Source organism: Scomber scombrus, chromosome 13 (assembly GCF_963691925.1).
Source record: "Scomber scombrus chromosome 13, fScoSco1.1, whole genome shotgun sequence".
Lineage (NCBI taxonomy): Eukaryota > Metazoa > Chordata > Actinopteri > Scombriformes > Scombridae > Scomber > Scomber scombrus.
The window spans coordinates 21,995,563-22,015,844 of NC_084982.1; the positions used below are offsets into that span (position 1 = coordinate 21,995,563).

Genomic DNA, 20,282 nt, shown 5'->3' on the forward strand with positions numbered 1-20,282 from the left:
AATAATGCTCATTATCAGTTATTTACTGTGAGGTCTTTGTGACACCAGACAGCAGAAATATACCAATTAAAGTGCTGCATGACTCACTGTTGGTCACTGGAATTTAGGTTTTCCACATGGGTGCGTGTTGCACTGATGATGCAGGATGACAGTCACCAAAACTGTCCAACTAATGAGTTACCTGTCAGTCTGTATAATTTCATTTTTACAGCTCTTGTAAAAAGGGCAGCATAAATAGCAGCAGGACCAGAAGTAAAAGGAAAACTTTTGTCCAGGATAAAGTGCCTCTAGTCTTGTTAAAAAATCAATAACTCATCTTCTTAGTACCTAAATGTAAAATATTGTACAATATTCATGATGCTGCTGTGATTTGTCTACATCCTAGGATCAACATTATGCATAATGACAACAGAATGAGCCTAGTTTATATTCGCTCCTCTTGTTCAACGTTGGCAGGTTTCCAGTTTCATTCATCCATGTCTTTATAGTTGGCACACAGCTTGTTCTTGCCATCAAGAATTGTGTACAGTTAATGTGGTGCAATTCCACAAAGCTTAACAACAGAGAGAATCAAAATATCACAAACCACCCATGCAGTGATTGTTCAGTATAATCCTAGTCACAGGTGTCAGGGTGTATTGCTATATTGTTAATATTTATTGTCCATTTACTATTTCTATGCTGTGAGGTTACATGGGCACTTACTTATAGCCTGCTCCATTGGAGCTTAGACAGGCATCCTGTGCTGTATTTATGTCAGATATTTTATGTTTGTGTGTTGTGTTGTATGTTTTATGTTTTTTCATGCTTGCTGCAGCACAAATTGCCCATCTTGGGACAAATAATACATTGAACTTTAACTTGAACTTGCTTTCAAATAGATGAACTGTATGTGCTGTAAAATACTGTACCAGTACCAGTTAGTTGCTCAAAACCACAAAACACACACACACACACACACACACACAGACACACACACACACACACACACACACACACACACACACACACACACACACACACACACACACACACACACACACAAACACACACACACACACACACACACACACACACACACACACACACACACACACACACACACACAGGCTGGCTGGCAGTTGTGCTAAATCAAAGCTGCCCTTTATTTATTTATTTATTTATTTCAGATTGTGAACCTGTGTTGGATTTTACTATACTGACAGCAAATATTTTATTTTTCTCCCACTGGTGGGATTTATGTTGTGTGTATATTTGTGTTTAAATGTGTGTGCGTGTGTGTGTGTGTGTGTACGCAGCCTGACCAGAACAGTGGAGATCCTGGGAGAGGACAGTCCTCTGGGGATCCATGTGGTTCCCTACAGCTCATCCCTCAGTGGACGGTGAGTGGTTTTTCCTGCATGTGTTCAGATATCTTTGATGAAATGCTCTTAAATCTGTCCTCTAACCTTAAAAACACCTGCTCTGTTTACAAGATGCAGTGTGTAGCTACAGGAGTTATATTATGGTAATCCTGTTCTGCACTTGTAAGGAAGGGCCTGAAAGAAGGGCACAATGCACTGCACGACCTGGCAACAACAAGACACACATACACAGGCAATGGAAAAAAAGGGAAGAAAATGAAAAAAACTGCACAGCTATGCAGGGCTTTTATTTGGGTGTGGGACAGTCAGACAGTGGACGGGGATTTCCTAAAGGAAAGCAGGATGAGTTTTTATGGCTGTTCTCATGACTCACCTGACCCTGCCAATCTCCTTATTAAATTCCTCTCTCTCTCTCTTTTGTGCTGTCTCTCCTTTCACTGCCCCCTCTTCTGTTTTTCCTGAAGACCTCCTCCATCTTTTTCCACCATTTACCATCACCTTTTCACCTTTTAACCTAGTTTTATTCTTTTGGCAGCTGAAGCCTTGTGTGTGTGTGTCCGTGTCATCTCTGCTTTGTTAAGCTTTGTGTTGGTGAGTCTTTCTGTGTATTTTTCTGTTTGATTAGCTCTTCCTGCCCACCCAGTCTTCCACCTTCCTTGGCTATCCACCTTTCAGATTATCCTACCAGTGTACCAGAGTCAACTTGTGGCCATTGTGCTCCTACACTGATTATTATCACTTAATGTGGATCATATAAGCACTTATAGAAATCCACAATTGGTAATCGACAGACAGTATGTGTGTTTCTGACACAACGTAGCCATGTCTTAGTACACTATATCCCCCCTCAGACACAAGAATGTGCTTGTGTACGCATACACGGGTGCATTGTAGACATTATGTAAACATTCCCAATGATTTATGCAGTATGTAACCTCTCTTTCTGTCCTTGCTCACTCTCCTGACAGGCCTCTCGGTCTGTACATCCGTGGAGTGGAGGAGGAGAGTCGATCAAGGAAGGAGGGATTGTTCCAGGAGGACGAGTGCATCGTCAAGATCAACAACACTGACCTCATGGACAAGACGTTCAGCCAGTGAGTGCAACACAGCTTGTGTGTTTTGTGCCTCTGAGATGACTTAAATAGTGTGTCAAGAGGATAATAGAGAATAAAATAAATGTAGCCGTCTCTACACCAGCTCATAGTTTAAAGAAATTATTGATCTATAGATCTTGAAAATGACCCTAGTGTCAGTTAAAATAAATAAATATGCAGTTGGTTTTTATGGTCAAGAAACAAGACTACAGAAGAGTTTATTTTATATTTTAAAATTATATAATTAATATAAGTTCTATATTACATTATTATGTATTATATGTTTTTTTAGGGTTTTGAAGATAACTGTGTCCTAATTATGTAAAGGACATGTTCATCCAAATTACCAATCATTTTATTACATACCTCTGTCCACCCAAGCAGCACATTTTGGTTTTATTTGCCCTTGCTTTAATGTATCTGGCTCTAGGATTTCTGCCTGTGTTCCAATACAATGGCAGTGAATGTACATGTTACTGTAGATCACTTAAGACATGGCCAAAACTAACCAAACAACAATATATTTTAAATAATTTTTGGTTTTCCATTTCTCCCTTTAAATATACATTTAAAAAACATGTAACATTATCAGTATATTATAAGAAGAAAGGAAAAACAAGCTCTATAGTAGGTGTTTATGTGGGTAGATGCATATAACATATAAAACCTTTTGAATCTAGACCATGCCTCTCTTTTCTTCTGGTTTTCCCTGCTGTCTTTCTGTGTACCTTGTTTGTCCTTTTCCATATTCAGAAGGGTTTATATCACTGTTGTACTGCCATCACTGAGAACACCAAAAAGACACTCGGCAGATGTTTGGAGACCGGTGCATCCCAAATTATCAGTGTGGGTGTGTGTCTGTTAGAATTGGCCTTTGTGTCTGCTCATTCCTCTCAGGAAAAATTTGTACAAGATTCATTTGAGACCAGATGTTTCTGAGTAGAGTTTACTCGCTGTGTCATTGAAATACCCCGAAAAGAAACGCATTAACATGATAGTATTTGGGGATGTAACGTGATTACAGAGCATTAAAATGACAAAAGACCCACCTGTAAAAACGATTGCCACAGATTACAAGGAGCAGTGTGGATGTTTTAATGATTACAGCGCATTACAATGTCTATACAGTCTACACAATACTCCTTGTCCAGTGTTCAGTGTGGTAATGAGATTATATGTGAGGTATGTTATGCTGTACTGTAGGTAAATGGATTATATCCGGAGGGGGTGGCACCTATTGTTCAAAGACAGGTGTATAGTCCAGTGTGCACTCTCTCACCGACACCAATAGGCACACACACACACACTCACACGGACACACACTCAACTTAAAACAAACATCCTTATGTATTTGAGTAAACGCAGACAAATTTCATTATCAATTAAACTAACTGGTCTTTAATCTTGTATATGTAGAAAGGCCATTTGTACATGGTGACAGGTTTGAGAGCGGTCTGTGAAGCACATGCACGCACGCACACATGCACGCACGCACACATGCACACACACACACACACACACACGCACACACGATTGCCAGTATTGTTCTGTCATGGCAGGTGAATACTGTAGTATGTAGCTTGGTCCAGGGAAATATGTGTAAGTAGGCCATTTACAAGACCACTGATCCCTATGAGCACCACACACACACACACACACACACACACACACACACACACACGCGCGCACACACGCACACACACACACACACACACACACACACACACACACACACACACACACACACGCACACACACACACACACTCCCCTGTTGTCCCAGTTAGGCAGCTGTATTTAGGAAGCCTGCTTGATTAGAATATCTCTTACACAAATGTGAGTCCACACCTTGTCCAATCAGAATAATGATGTCATTTCTGCACAATAGTCCCGATACACACATCAACACACACACGGCTCTCACATGTTGTTTCATTGTACTGCATTGTGGTTTTAATACAATGCAAATCTATACAAGTGTCATTCAGCTAGGTGTGACACAAGCATTTGCTCAGACTGCCTAGAGTATTTAATGGTATTAATATGCAAATGCTGTCTTAGAAGAGTAAGAAGAAATGACCACCCACCCACCCCAAACACACACACACTTAGACCCCATCCAAACCATTTTTACATTGTACATTATTCACAGAAGTTGGCCTTGGATTTATATGCAAAGTAATATTTAAATATATTTAAATGTAACCCTCAGTGTGGTGTGAAGCCAAGCGAGCAAAGGTATCATTTTTATACTTTCATTTCCATAAATTAGTAATTTTGACCATCCACCATCTAATTACTTGTGTAATGTGTTGAGCAAAAGTAAGAACTAAATACCCAAGACACAGTATTATTTTTATAGGTGCCATTAAAATATACAACAGTACTTTAAATACTTTAAGTAAAGTTGAGTTCTACTGGTTGATTGATTGATTAATTGAGATGGAAACTTCTCCACAACGCCATTGTATCAACAGATTTACGCCCATAACTCTGCCGTTCATAGTAATGTAAAATTCATATTATTATTGCGTATCTATTAAAGTATCAAATGGTGTATTACCTTTATCAATGACTCTCTAAACGTAGTCTCTAGCTACGGAAATATTATGATCATTTTGCATCTAATAATAATCTAAGCGGAAAACAATATGAGTGTAACCCAATAAAATTTAAATAAACCAGATTTTCTCTGTTGGTTATCTGAGGTGAGTAATGATTCGTACCTATAGCTCCTGACACAATGGTCCCTCTAACTTACTTAGCATAATCTGATTAAAACTAATTCTCAGCAAAATTGTCTCTTTTATACATCATGTGATAATAATGGTCTTCTGTACAGGTGTCGTGTCTCTGTGTTCTGTCTCCTTCAGTTTATCTCAAAGCTTAATGAGGTTAAAAGCAGCAACCGGCACAGTGACCCACCATAAGAAGCCATTGACAAATGGGAAAAGTCGATATATACAGTTTATATGTGGTACAATACAGTTGACATATCATGGTATACATCCCAGTATTAGACAGGACTAATAGTTTTACTTTCTTACATGAGAGCAGTGTGATCTTTTAATAAATCTGTGTACTTGGGTTACATAAAGTAATAATCGGGCTCCGGGTTCTCGATATTCTGCTTTACTATGTTTCTATGTTTCTTCAAGATTGTTGTAAGATTAAAATTGATTTATAGACATTTAAGATCTCACACACTACATACTAGTAACTTCTGATAAGCAGTTGTCAGCAGTTTATTTAAGATCCCTTATTTAAAAACCCCCCAACTCAAATCAGTTGTTAGTTGTAGTGATACTCCTCAGTCATGGAGTTGAAATCCATTTAGTTAACCTGTTAAGCGACACTGTCCCACTTTAGCCTATTTTCAGGATCACTCATACTCATTCTGACTTTTTGGTTAAATTAAATATTAACTTATTAAATGAGACCAGGGTTATGACTGGGTTTTAAATAACTGTAACCTTCTTATTTTGGGTACAATATTTTCAGGCTTTTGCACAAAAATTGGATGCCTGGTAAGAAGTTAACATATCTTTATCAGCCTAACATATATATGAAAAAATTATCTGAAAATTATAATACACAGGCTCTATAGATATATCATATATATCTATAGAGCCTGTGTATTATAATTTTCTGAAAATCGAAGACTCCATTTAGATAATTAGCGATTAATTGGAAGCCTTTTAATTTGTCATTTATAATCTGATTTATATCGTATATCTTCTAATAAATCCTTTTTTCTCTTAATTGAGTTATACATGCTTCCATAATTACTTTGCTTGTTACATAGATTGGTAACATTATACTGTATGTAATTGTGATTAATGGCATAATCAGTGTAATAAATGATACACGTGTCCTACATACAGAACACATACTTTACCCACTTGTTGAACGAAACTTTATTTCTTTTTTTCCCCTCTCCTATTCACATTTCTGCACCAATCACCCACCTCTCTCTTTCTCTCTTTTCCTCTTTTGCTCTCTCTCTCCTTCACCCTCGCAGAGCCCAGGAGGTGTTTCGTCAGGCGATGCGCTCCTCAGTCGTCCGTTTGGAAGTAATTCCCTCCTCCAACAGAGAACGCTATGAGAGGAGTCTGATTGGGCAGCTGGTTAACAACAGCGCCGGCCCTGACGGCAGCCCTCGAGTTACCAAGACCAAAGAACCGCCTCCACCTGTCAAAGCCAAACCCGTGTTTAAACCCTCTGAGAATCCAGCCATGCGATTGGCAGAGGACACTGCCACTATGGAAGCTGCTGCCAGTGTAAGTTGCTCTGATTCAACTTCAACCTGACTTCAACAGACATCTTGACATTATGAACTTTCACAAGAGCTGTCAACCACATTCTGCAGCCTCCCTAAGTCGATAGAGTTTGCTCAGTTATCATTACAACGATTTCCACAAAAAAAAGTAGACAAATATACAAATCAATGGATAAAATTGTTTTATTTACTAAATAAATATTGAAATAGTGGATACGTTGGACCAGAAGTTAAATCAACAAAAGCTATCTGCACGAATTTGAGAACTCTCTTGGAGAACATACATGCCTAAATGTTTCCCCAGACATTGACAACTTGGATGTGTTCATGAACTAAAATGTATGATTGCTTGAATGTATTAAAAACCCTGATTTTAGGGTTTTGGCACAACATATTGCTGTATCAATCCCACATTATTATTATTTTTAAAAAAAATTAGATTTCTTCCTTAGAATTGCTTAGTCTTTCTTATTCAAACACATGTAATTGTGTCGTCAACATAAACATGGTGACATGGCTGACATCTGAAAAAAACAGCTGGCATTGAGGCAACAGTTACTTAGCAACAGCTGATAATCAAACTGAAACAAACTAAACAAAAAACTACACTTAACAAAAAAAAAAAGATGTTGTGATGTAGGTGTTTCATTAAAAAAATCCTAATTTTATCAGGTATTTACATTTGTTGTGTTGTTTTAAATCATATTTCCTTCACGTGTTTGACTTGGAGGTGAAAAACAAATCCCAGTGCTACTTTAGTATCTGTTTATCCAGTCAGTTAATTGGTGCTCTTTTGGTGCTCAAAGAACCAAAGAGTTGTTTGTTTGCTGTTGTTGGAAGCCGATGTGCAGCAAAACACTTGAGAGACTTTAGCAGTAGAATGTCAGTACAGTTGATACATTTGGAAAATCTTTATTTCATAGCTCTTTTTAACTGATTTTTGTTTTACTCTTTGTTAAATTAAAGTTACAACAGGAAATACTCAACATTTTCAATTCTGTAAACAAATCTCAGTATTTTTACTCAATGATGACTCACTTGTATGTAATAGGCTGTTATTTCACACACCTCTAAACATTTTTAAATGTCTTATGAATAAAATAAAAGTTCAATTCAAAAGTTCGCAAAACAGTTTAAGTCCAAGAAATTTTGCAAGAAAAATGTAACAAATTCAAATGTAGTGCTCTAAAAACGACTTAAATGTTCTATATTTCCCATTTAGACCCCCAAGGGAAGGAGTGAGAGCCCTCTTTCTAAGAAAAGTCCCGCCCTCTCCAGCCTGGTGACCAATAAGAGAGGAGGACGGAGATTGAGGATTGACCTAAAGAAAGGTGAGGAACACTTGGTTTACACAGCAGAGCCTCAGTCACAGAGCATTTACAGATTCAAAAGTTTGGTTATATTTAAAATACATATTCTACATATATAATATATATAATATTAATATTTATAATTGTTTTGATGTGTGGAGAGTATGTGCATAAATGTAATCTTTCTTTTTATTTCTTTATATTTTTTATAAATTATATATAATATTATATATTATATATTTTCTTTCACACTCACCCGCTTAATTTTAAAATGCACATTATTAACCCTTTTTATTTCTCATTTCCTGGATGTATGACATTGACAGTGCTTTTCACTCTGTGTCTCCATTCTCTGGCTGGCTCTCCTTTCTCTCACCCTTCCTCTTTCCATTTTCCTGATTCCCTCTCTTCGAGGTCTATTAAGTTTTTATTGATCTGTTCATTTCTGCTGATATGAATTCATACTGGACCAAACTGCTGACTTGGCGCTGCTAAAGAGACCAGACTAAATGAGGTCTATAAAACACACAACTGGTCCCTGTGTCTGTGTGTGGTCTTTTTGTGTGCATGCATTCATGTTCATGAGTGCTTTTTTACACGTGTGTGTTTGTGTGTGTGTGTGTGTGTGCGCACATGTTTTTTACTGATTAGTATTTTAATCTTCCTCACTTCTCTTTCCAGAACATTCACCCCTCATTTCCGCTGTGTTACACTCATACCTCGTTTACTCTTTCCTCTTCTCCTCTTCAATTCTTTTTCCATCTTCTCTGCCCCACACCTGAACCCATTTTTTAAACCTTCACACCTGCAGATACTGTAGCAGCAGCTATAGCTAAAGGGTTTAAAGCAATGCACACATACACACACACACACACACACACACACACACACACACACACACACACACACACACACACACACACACACACACACACACACACACACACACACACACACTCACACACTCTCTTTCTCCTGAGGCTTTAAATGATCACATATACAGTATGTAGTCGGGAGCTGAGTCAACTACACTGTGTTAAAGTTCTCAAGAGTAGTTAAAGGTGTGTGTGTGTGTGTGTGTGTGTGTGTGTGTGTGTGCCTGTGTGTGTGGGAGGATGACTGGGAGACTTTTAAGATGTGACAGACAAATATAGAGGCAGGGAGTAAACAACTATACAGAATATTTGTGTCTTAACGTAGGCCTAGTAGTGCTACTTTCACTTGCAGACTGTACTTCACCTCTCAGTTCTCATTTCTTTGCGCATATTTACATCTGTGTTTGTGTGTCCAGGTTCGGAAGGTCTCGGTTTTACTGTGGTAACCAGAGACTCCTCGGTTCATGGCCCCGGTCCTATTTTAGTCAAAAACATTCTGCCACGTGGAGCCGCTATTAAAGACGGACGCCTGCAGTCTGGAGACCGCATACTAGAGGTACAGGACACATGTCATCATTTAACCAAGGACATCTACTTGAATCTTAACTCTAACACTGCATCATGAGGCTTTGAAACATTAGGAACAGAAGATGGTTATACTGACGACGGTGGTGTTTTGGGCTTTGTGTGTGCGCAGGTAAACAGTGTTGATATCACAGGAGTGGGCCAAGAGGAATTGGTGTGTTTGCTACGCAGCACGCGGCAGGGAGAGAGTGTGTGTCTCGTGGTCCTACGGCAGGAAGACATGTTCCTACCCAGAGAAATGGTAAGAACCAATCACAATGCTTTATTCTACACCCTCAGCCAATCAAACAATATTTTCTGGTTAAGCTGCAGTTATTAGGATAGTGTTTTCTTAACCAATTATCTAAAAAGGCAGTCAGCAAGACATCACTTTTTATATTCAAACTTCAACTCCCTCTAACTTTGCAATTTTTGGTCCGATCAACAGGCTTGCCTGGATGATGCACAGCTCAGAAGCCTATAGGAAGGCTTCTTTTTTTTATAAACATTAACCCCCAATGTCAATAAGGACTTTTCTGAATAAATCTGAAAGATGATACGATTCCCTGTTCATAATGATAATGTTCTCCTTTTGAACTTGCCAAGTAATCATGTAATATAGTGTGAGCCCATTGTAAAGCTTTTTATTGATATAGGTAATTTTTTGTGCCATTATTTCCTTGCAATGTTGTTTCATGCTGAATTTCAACACTGTTTTGATGAATAAACCTCTTCAATTCATTCTTCTATTATTTTTCCATGCTTTTTTTCCCCTTCAATTTGAGTCTTGATGATCAACTAGTGTGCATCTACTGATGTTAATGATAGTTCTTTTCCAACTGTAGTTAACAATCTTTCAACTCAACTCAGCTATTTTCTGTCTTCAGTAACACAATAACTGGTTTTCTTTATCGTAATATTTTCTTCTTTTCTATCTGCTTTCACTTTCATTGAGCAATAAATGTGTACCTCTTTCCCCATCCTTTTGACTCAGGTCCCATCACATAATAGTCTGTTTCATCACTATCTTCACAATCATAGTTGCTGTTTTGGTAATGATGACTCTCACTTTTTTCCCCCACAACTTTGAAGTGTCAAGTTGTTTTTCCTCACACATGCATTCACGCTGACACAAAAAGAATAACGAGGAGTCTTACTGTACTTTCTCAGAATATTATAAGACCACTGATTTCTATTTAGGTCAATTTGCTTTTGTCTCCTCTCCAACCAGCACTTTTTGTCTTCGGTTCATTTTTTCCATCTGTTGCTATACTGTATTCACCTTTTATGTTGCCTTTAGTGTATCTTTTCTTTCGTTCTGTGTCTTTCCGCTCCTGTCGATTGATGTTTCCTCAACGGCTGCCAGGAAGTTCCACACGCACACATGTGCAGGTGACCTTGAGACCCCGTAGGAAATTCTGTTTCTGCAGACAGGAAAGGGAGCGATGTGTCGGAGTGTGTACACGTGTTAACATTTTAGATCATTTGTGAGAGTTATATCCAGTTCAGAGTTTTCTACCTGCGCGCATACGTCTGATCTTGATGGCAGTTTTCTTTGTGTGATGACCATGGAGGCCTTTTTTGAGTGTTGTAAGTGGTGCTGAATACCTCCACTCTTCCTCCTATTACAAGTGTTCAATCAAAAGTTCAACTGATATTTCTATACCACCGCACTGTCACACAGAAAACTATGCTCAAAGGCTTAGTTGGTACCCATTTTCTTGGAGGATTTTTTAACTTTTTAATTTAGCCTTTATTTAACCAGGTTAGTCCCATATATATCATATATCTCTTTTACAAGGTAGACCTGGCCAACATAGCAGCAATACAGTTACAGTATTTAAAGAAAAAATGGATTTAAAAAGTCCTACAACAAATAATTAGCCAAATAAAAACATACTTATATAAAACACCAGATCTTTAAATTCAGTTAAAAGGAATCATGATGTTTTACAGCTTCCAAATGGACCGTTGCTGTAAACTAGGGAGGAACAGTATCATTCAATTTACATGTGTGACTCTTTTAAGTTGCATTTTTGTAAATTGCGTCATTCCATAACTTTATCTCACCAGTTTGATTTTGAGGCAGTGGGCATTCACATGGTAGCTGGACAAAAATATCATGCACTGGGTCAGGAAAGGGGAAGCGGATCTCCCATTGGTCTAGTATTATTAATATCAAATGCCAGTATAGTGTCCTTCTGCATATAATCTACAATACAGCAAAATATCTCCCATAGGTAAAGTATTGTTGTCTTTGGGGGGCAACAAAAAGCCAGCGGATGGCTCAAGGACACTACTGGTGTGTTTGTGTGTATATATATATATATATATATAAGGTATAAGCATGCATACCTACACACACACACACATATATATATATATATATGTGTGTGTGTGTGTGTGTGTGTGTAGGTATGCATGCTTATACCAAATTCAAAGACTGAGTTCTCACATTTTGTTATATAAAATATAAAATAATGATTTATTTTGATGGACGGTGAAGTTTATTTCAGTACCATTATGCAGTCATTTGTTGTCCTCGTTTCTCTTTTTCTCCTTTCTTAAATTTTTCACGAGGTTTTTCTTTCATCTGTGTCAAAAACAAAACAAGGAGAAATTAAAAAAGCAAATTTGATGGTGCTTACAAGGAGGTGTTGGAGATATATCAGCACACTCTTCTAATGTGAGAGTTAGAGTTTCTGCGGTTGATGCTGAAAATAAATTAATGAGAATGCAAATTTCATCTTGATGAAATGGACCTGATGTGATGATGAGATGTATTGGACAAAAAGGCAGACTGATGAGGCTCCAGCCCCATGACCCTGAATAAAAGAACAAGTTTGAAAAATTGATGGATTGACTCTGCATTACAATTTAGTGTGAGAACTGATTAATTACATGGGTGAGCTGCAGTTTCTCATAGGCGAGTTGAGCTCAGCTTGAATATATCAATCTAGGTAGATTGTGTGTGTGTGTGTGTGTGTGTGTGTGTGTGTGTGTGTGTGTGTGTGTGTGTGTGTGTGCGTGTGTGCGTGTGTGCGTGTGTGTGTGTGTGTGTGTGTGTGTGTGTGTGTGTGTGTGTGTGTGTGTGTGTGTGTGTGTATTCTGAGCATGTTGATGTAAAGACTGAGTAAGATGTGGGCAAGACAGAACACAGAAAGTAATTCACCCTTTGGTGGTTTTGAGAAGTAGACGTGAAATTAATTATTTTACCAACTCATTCACACCACTGTTAAAATTCACTTTTGTTTAAAATTGTTATCTTGAGTGAGTTTGGCGTATGAGTGAAAGAGATAATCATTTCACACATTTTCTATTTACAATATTTATATCAACAGTCTTTCTTTGTGTCAGTTTCTCTCTTTCTGTCTCCGAGTGACTCTCTCTTGCTCTCATCCTGTCTTCCTGACAGACAGTAGGCCCCAGTAGAGTTCACCTCTGTCTAATTAACAGCTGATGTTGTTCAGCAGTCACAACAGCTTTCTAGAACAAGTACAATTGCAGCTATGCACAGTGAAGCTGTGAAAACACTTTTTAATTGAAGTTTTACACTTGTCGTAGTGTAGTGCAATAAGTATGTGTGTGTATGTGTGGGAGGGGGGATTTCAGGACAGAGGAAGTCCTCCTTTACCAGCTGTTGAGGGTTAGCTGTGACTAGTGTTGGCACAGTTGATATTTGGACGTTTAAAACATTTTTATTGAACAATGAAACGCCTGATGAACTTTTTGTTCCTAATTTCCCTCCTTTCCCGAATACTCTTCTACCTCGTTGGTTGTCTTTCTCCAACTCTTGAAGCATAGTAAATAATCTAGTAAACCCAATTCTTAAATACAGTTCATTAAAAAGAACACCATTAAAGAAAAAATACTGGAGAATATTAACAAAACGGGTGTACAATACTGTAAGTGCTGAGGAGGACAGTTATTAGGACAGAGTTTAAGGGAGGTCAATTTAATCTGTTGAGGGTTGTGTTGGCTTTTGTCCAGTGTCTGATCCACAGACACACCCACCTGCATACAGTACATGTTTTCAAGAAATCTGGCAGTGACCTAACAGCAGTAATGTCTCTTCCAGATATTTCCCCTCCACCTGTATCACTTCCTCAAACAAAAAACATAATATCAAAATTCATGATGAACTTTATTGTCCCTCAGACGACCTCATTTCACACACAGAAGACATACATAGGTGTTAATAAATAACATACCAAGGTTCTTAAGGCACATTTGCAGAGAAAATAATCACATCAATAAAGAACAGAGAAAAGCCCTTTACATAAAAGATCATCAAGTGTCAATCCTGGTCTTACATGCCTCTATTTAAAAGATTTATTGACACTGGAACTTTGAAATCTATTTAGTGTGCTACTGGACTCTAAACTTCCTAGCAGAGGGCAGTAGCTGTTACTCAGTGTGAAGAGCATTGGATTGCCTTAGGGTTGTCTGTTCAAAAGTAAACCGTAGGGACATATGCTGTTTTACCCCTATAATCTTCCATGCAGTCTGCATCAGTCGGACCAGTTCAGACTTTAGCTGCACAGAGAAATCAAGCTGTGATGCCGTATCTGATAAAGCTCTCTAAAACTGCCTGCAACACCGTCTCCTCTGTCTTATTAACATTCAGGACAAGGTTCTTGTCCTCACACCATTTCACAAACCTTTGTATCTGTGAATAGTAGTCAGATAGGCCATTGTCCTTTCTCATTAAAGCTAGAATGGCAAAGCTGAGAATTTGATGGGTTATAACTTCTACACTCATTAGCATACAAGGTGAAACAGACAGGTGAACTGACACAACCCTGGAGGGCTCCTGCACTCAAGGTACTAGGTTCTGAGAGACTGCCGTTAACCCATTATCTACGCTTGGTTAAGGACAAAGTCATTCTACTATGGGTCATTCTGGAAGGCAATATTGCCAAGAACCTTAGATATTGATCCACAATAAACGTTCACCTCTAATATTTAAGTGTATGTTATTTTAAGTGTGTCACTGTGGTGGAGGTTCACTAAACACATAAGCAGCCACACTGCCAAGTCTGGATTGCCTTGTAATAATTTTACACACCTTTTTTTGGTTTACAGTGCAAATAAAGTCTGTTCAAAATGAGTGCATACAAGCAAATAATTTCACACCATGTTCGTATTTTCACACTTCGAAACCAAGCATACGCCCGGTAGTATGATCACACCTCACTAGCTGGCACGTTTATCCAGATTGTCTATTTCACAGAAACAGCATTCACACAAACCTCCGCTCAACTTTTCAGACATTTCTGCTGTGAAAGTCTCACTGGACAGTTTCAAATTTTAGAGCAAGGTTACTCTCATTCTCACTTGTAAACAGGATCCCAAAATGATCTATCATTTTCAGCAGAAAGAGGAAATCCCCCCCAATTTTCCAACTGAGTACAACTGATGATCATCATCACAACTGTATCACAGTCAGCTGCAAACCGCCTGTGGACGAATACAGTTGATCATTTGCTTGTTTTTGATTTAAATCATCTGCTGGACTGAATGTTTTCATGTGTGTAAAACAACTAAACCCAACTCTCAAAAACAGAGTCTTACTTTTAAATCAAACCCCACTTATACTCAGTAAAGTGTCTCAGTTTTAGAATAGGACATTTGCCTTTTTTTGTTTAGGAAGATGATAAGTAAATGTCAAAAAAGCCTTGTCAAAGTCCTTAAGGCAATCCCAATCTTTGCTAAAGACTGCAATGACATCCGTTTCTTATCATTATTATTATCATCTTATAGTTAAAAGTACTCAGGTAGGTGAGTACCAAGGAACACACCTGATTGGTCATAAGGTTTTTTTTTTGCATGTTTAACACAACATTGTCATTTTATACAAAAAAAAGTGACGTACAGCTTCAACATGTATTTCATATCATGTTCTAGCAGACTTTAAACCATTATATGGATACCATTTCTGTTTAGTTTTTTATAGTTAGTGAAGGTTTATGCCAGCCTGTTTGTGTTTACGGAGAGGAAACAGAAGAAGGATGGTGATGAAATGATGGAAGGATCTTGTCTTTCTTCTCCTCCCCCTCTTCCGTTGTCTCATTTTAGCCCACCATCTGGTGTTGTCTGCTAATGTCTGTGCTCACTGTAGAACAAAGACATTACACCACCTCTATACACGCACACGCACACACACAGCGAGTCGCTTATTCTTTGACATACAATCCTATTCATAATATAACACATATACATCCACCTGCTGTGTTAGCTGTCTGTAGTCACTCATACATACAACATAAAAATGTATTTTTAAAGTAATTTTCTTCACACGAGAACAAGCATACGCCTGCTGAGTTGGCTAGTGCCTTGAAATTAATGTTTGAAACAATGATGCTCTTTTCTGCTTCTAGACCTTTCACACTTCTTGTTCTCACTCTCCCTCCCGTTCTCTTGTTCTTCCATGAATTTGAATTATTCTTGCATATCACTGATGGGTGCCCTTGTTTATTTTCCTTTAACCACCTGTAATTATTTTAAGACATAAGAAAGATAAGCTCTGTCATATGATTAAGCACAAGGAGAAGAAGGAGCTGTTTAAAGTTTTTTTTTTTTTTTTTTTTTGCCAGGACCCAAAAAAAGAAACCTAGGTTAATATTGGAAATATGTTCTGGTAAGAATCACAACACCACTGTCAAATAAATCCAGCTTATAAAGACCATGTAATATAAAAATCATCTGTATACTTTCGTCTTTTTTTTTTTTTTGGGAATAATTTTAGTAAAAAGGTAAATGTTTGATTTAAGTAAGAAAACCTGACTTATGGATCAGCAAAATCTGGAATATATAGAACATAGTGGGATTTTTGTCATTATATTCACCATCATAGACCTCACCTTAAATACAAAAACAAGCAGAAAACAATCACTAACAAAGATTTGTATATAAACCATCCACATACAGGCTTTGACTATTCATGAAAACAGATTGATTAGAAATTTGTGTGGTACTCTTGGGCTATTTTTGCTCTGCTTTTGCCATCCAGTATGTGATGAGCTGTCTGTCTGTCCTTTTCCTGTTTTCTTTCTTTCTTTCTCTTTTCCACAACAGGATGCATTCTTCTTAGTGCCAGATGCTCCTCACACACACGCACACTGACATATTAAATCAGTAAACAGTTGGCAGCTGGTGACAGAGAACATTTAAAACAAAACAACTTTATTGAACAGTTTCTTCATTCTGATTATCCCTCATCCATCACCGCTGCAGCCGCTGTGGGTGTGTGTGTGTGTGTGAGAGAGAGAGAAAGAGAGAGGGAGTGTGTCAGTGTGTGAGTGCTTCCGTACATTGTCTGTTTCTAGTGGGTGGGTATGTGCGTATGTGTGTGTGTGCGTTACATCTCGCTGATATCGTCACCAATGTGACCTCACACAATCACTACAGTAGATCTCCCATCTGTTACACCCTCAGAGACCTGTGTATGCACACACACACACACACACACACACACACACACACACACACACACACATACACACACACACACACACACACACACGCACACACACACACACACACACACACACAGACACAAACTCCCTGGCAGCTTGGTGTCTCTGCAGGAGCTGCCATCATCCCAGTGGAGAGGAGCTGAGAAGGGTCTAATGTCTCTCTTCTTCGTCTCTCTCTGGCTCTCCATCTCGTCTTGTGTCTCTCTCTGTTTATTGAAGGTTTATCAGCTCCTTCATCATCCTATCATCTAAAGTCGCTGCTGCGTCGTAAAGCCCTCAGCACATGAGTTTCACACACACACACACACACACACACACACACACACACACACACACACACACACACACACATACGCTCATACATGTCAGATGTGATTTCAAAACACTGTCATAGCAAGATGATGTTCTTAGAAAACACAAAAAAAAAGGTTTGTTAGACAGCGGTACAAATGTCCTTCCTCTTTCGGTATTACATATGAAACTATATATTTTTATGATCAGTAGAAATCTGGACAAGCCTGTCTTTGTTGAGACTGTACTTTCTCACTTTGTCTCCTTTTTGAGTGCAACCATTTGCCCAGAAAACTTTTCTTCCACTGCTCTCACATCAAAAACTTAGTCACCAGTTCCAATCACATTATGACAAATATCTTTTGTAAAATATTCCCTTCAGTGTGAAGAAGACAACAGATATGGTTTAGAAACTTGCCAAGAAGCAGTTCTGTGTGCATGCGGTGAGCTTCAGCACTTGAACAGAAGGTTGCCCAGCCCGCACCATGACCCCATATTACAACGTGACCGCCCATGACCGCTTGTAGCCTCGGAAAACGAACCCTGCGCTGCCATCATCTGCTGTGGGTTTCACAGGACCTGCAGGCCTGCCCACCCTGCATGTGTTGACCTCTGATATGCAGCTCCAAGGGAAATTATCCTGATGGTATTAGAGCTGTACTTGTTATAATACAAATCACTGTAATATATCATATTGGTATTTGTCCATCCAGTTTCCTCACAGACTGTTTATCCATTATATAGGAAATATATGTAGCTCCCATCCCCTAAATACGAGCTCTGGTCAACCGTAGTGCGCTTGGCCACAGACATTTATGTCAACCTCAAAAACCACTGTGGTCTGCACCTCTGTCTTTCTTTCCCTCTATGTGTGTGTCCTTGTTTCTTTCTTTCTTTTTCTGTAGGGTTGTAAATGCAATTTAGTCACACCAATATTGTGGTTTGTGGTTTTCCCACTAAAGCCTTTACACTAACCATTAGGGGATAGTGGGGTAAGGAGGTGTGGGGGATTGAACAACAGGGGCCAGTGATGGGACAGTTATTTCAAAAGTCAAAAGCAGTTTTGTCCCTGCAGTACTTACCTCAGGCATTTGTGTGTGTGTTTGTGCGTATGTGTGCTATCACACCTCCTGCCGCATTTAAACACAGCAGCGACTGTTGTTTGGCCTTGTAAAATGGATCCTTGGGCAGTCATTTCGGCAGCACTTTGCACACACACACATGTGCATACACGCACACACACTTTCTCAGCATGAGTTGGTTGAGGGGCATCTTCAAGCCTCTCAATCAAAATACATGTTGCTGAAGGCAGGTGTCCCCACACACGTGCACTCACACACAAATACATAAATAACAGTTTACATCAGTAAGTGCACCACTAATATTACTTATACAAATACAATTATGATCATCATTCTTCTTATTTCCTTCCTCGTTTTATCTGTTTTTTAATCCATATTGCTTTCTCTGACTCACAGTACATCTGGCCTTTAGGAGTGAGTAAAGGACATTTTTTTCTTTATGTCTGCATGTGTGTATGTGTGTATTTGCTCATTTTAACATAGTGTCTCCATATTTCTCTCACACACATTTCTGTGGTGCAGTTTAATAAAACAACACACATTCACATTCACACACACACACACACACACACACACACACACACACACACACACACACACACACACACACACACACACACACTGACAGACACTGAGCTGTCCTGTTAATAGCACGTCCTCCTGTTGATCCATCATTGAGGCAACCCATTTAAATGTTAAACGACCAGCATGAGGAGGTTCATCTATGCAAACAGCTTTTTCCATAACTGGATGGATTTGATAGAGTTCATGAAGCAAATATATAAACCTTTTTTTTTTTTTTTTATAGCAGTAAATGGAAAAATACACACATTTGGACACACACCACTGTTTATTATTTTAGTATTACACACAGATATCACCACCTATCATAGCAATGAGGCTGAAATAATAATGTTCCATGAAATTGCAGTGTGCGCCCACAATTTGTTTGTGCTCATGTCCACTTGAGTGTGTGCGTGTGTGTGTTTTAAAGCAATTTCAGTTAATGATAAAGAGATGCCTTGTTTAATTTTGTTTGTTTTTTCTGAGTTCAGCCACAAAATGGAAGCTGGTTCTTCCTCTAAGCACTTGGATGTAAAAACCCAGAGAAGTGTTAGTTTTGACACCAAATGATGATTTTGTTTTTCTTTCCTCATGGTTGTTTGTCTGGCAAATTATTGGAGGAAGCCTGGAGGCTCTGCTTATTCATTGTTTTACAAGGAAATTGAATTCATCACCCAGATAAACAACTTTACATATATTTGCATATTTTTGCCAGATTCTATCAAACATCCCATGACCCGTGGGTGGTCCTGACCCTCAAGCTGAGAACTGCTGGTGTAAACTTTACTACAGTATGAAAACATCCGTTCTGTGCTCTAAATTCATTCTGGCGTTGGTTCTGACCCATGTTGAGTGCAAAAAAAGAAATCCTAAATTAACAAAGACAAGAAGTTAAAATCAGATGAAATAATCATGAAGCGATGGCAGAAAAAACTGAAAAACACAATATTATAGTCTAATAAATGTTCAACATATTATACGCAGAAAGTAGCTAACATTTCTCTTCGGGGTGTTTTGAAGTTCTTTCCAAGGTCGTGGGGCTTCCTATCGTGTCTGGACAGTCGGTCTGATGGGGGGAATTTTGCAGCAGGGAAAACAGTTTTCTGCAGAGTAGAGGACTTTGTGTCGGCTTAACGTTGTTAAACCTACAATCCCTACAGACAAACACTGTCTAAACCTGACACTGCTGACCCACGCAAACACACACACACACACACACACACACACACACACACACACACACACACACACACACACACACACACACACACACACACACACACACACACACACACACACAACCACACACACACATACACACATGCATAGCTCAAACAGACTAAGACTGCATACGTACAAATGTAGGCTAAAGCTTGACAGATT

General features: G+C 38.7%; 1 protein-coding gene across 1 annotated transcript in view; it reads left to right on the plus strand.

Annotated features, from left to right (window-relative positions):
- Positions 1-20,282, plus strand: part of LOC133992635 (partitioning defective 3 homolog B-like) — a gene marked incomplete at its 3' end in the record, with an annotated part of 152,272 nt that overhangs the window by 87,292 nt on the left and 44,698 nt on the right. Inside the window, 6 exon segments of the mRNA XM_062431320.1 lie at positions 1,299-1,382; positions 2,333-2,458; positions 6,478-6,736; positions 7,958-8,066; positions 9,337-9,476; positions 9,618-9,746. Of these exon segments, the coding sequence (XP_062287304.1) occupies positions 1,299-1,382; positions 2,333-2,458; positions 6,478-6,736; positions 7,958-8,066; positions 9,337-9,476; positions 9,618-9,746 (847 nt within the window).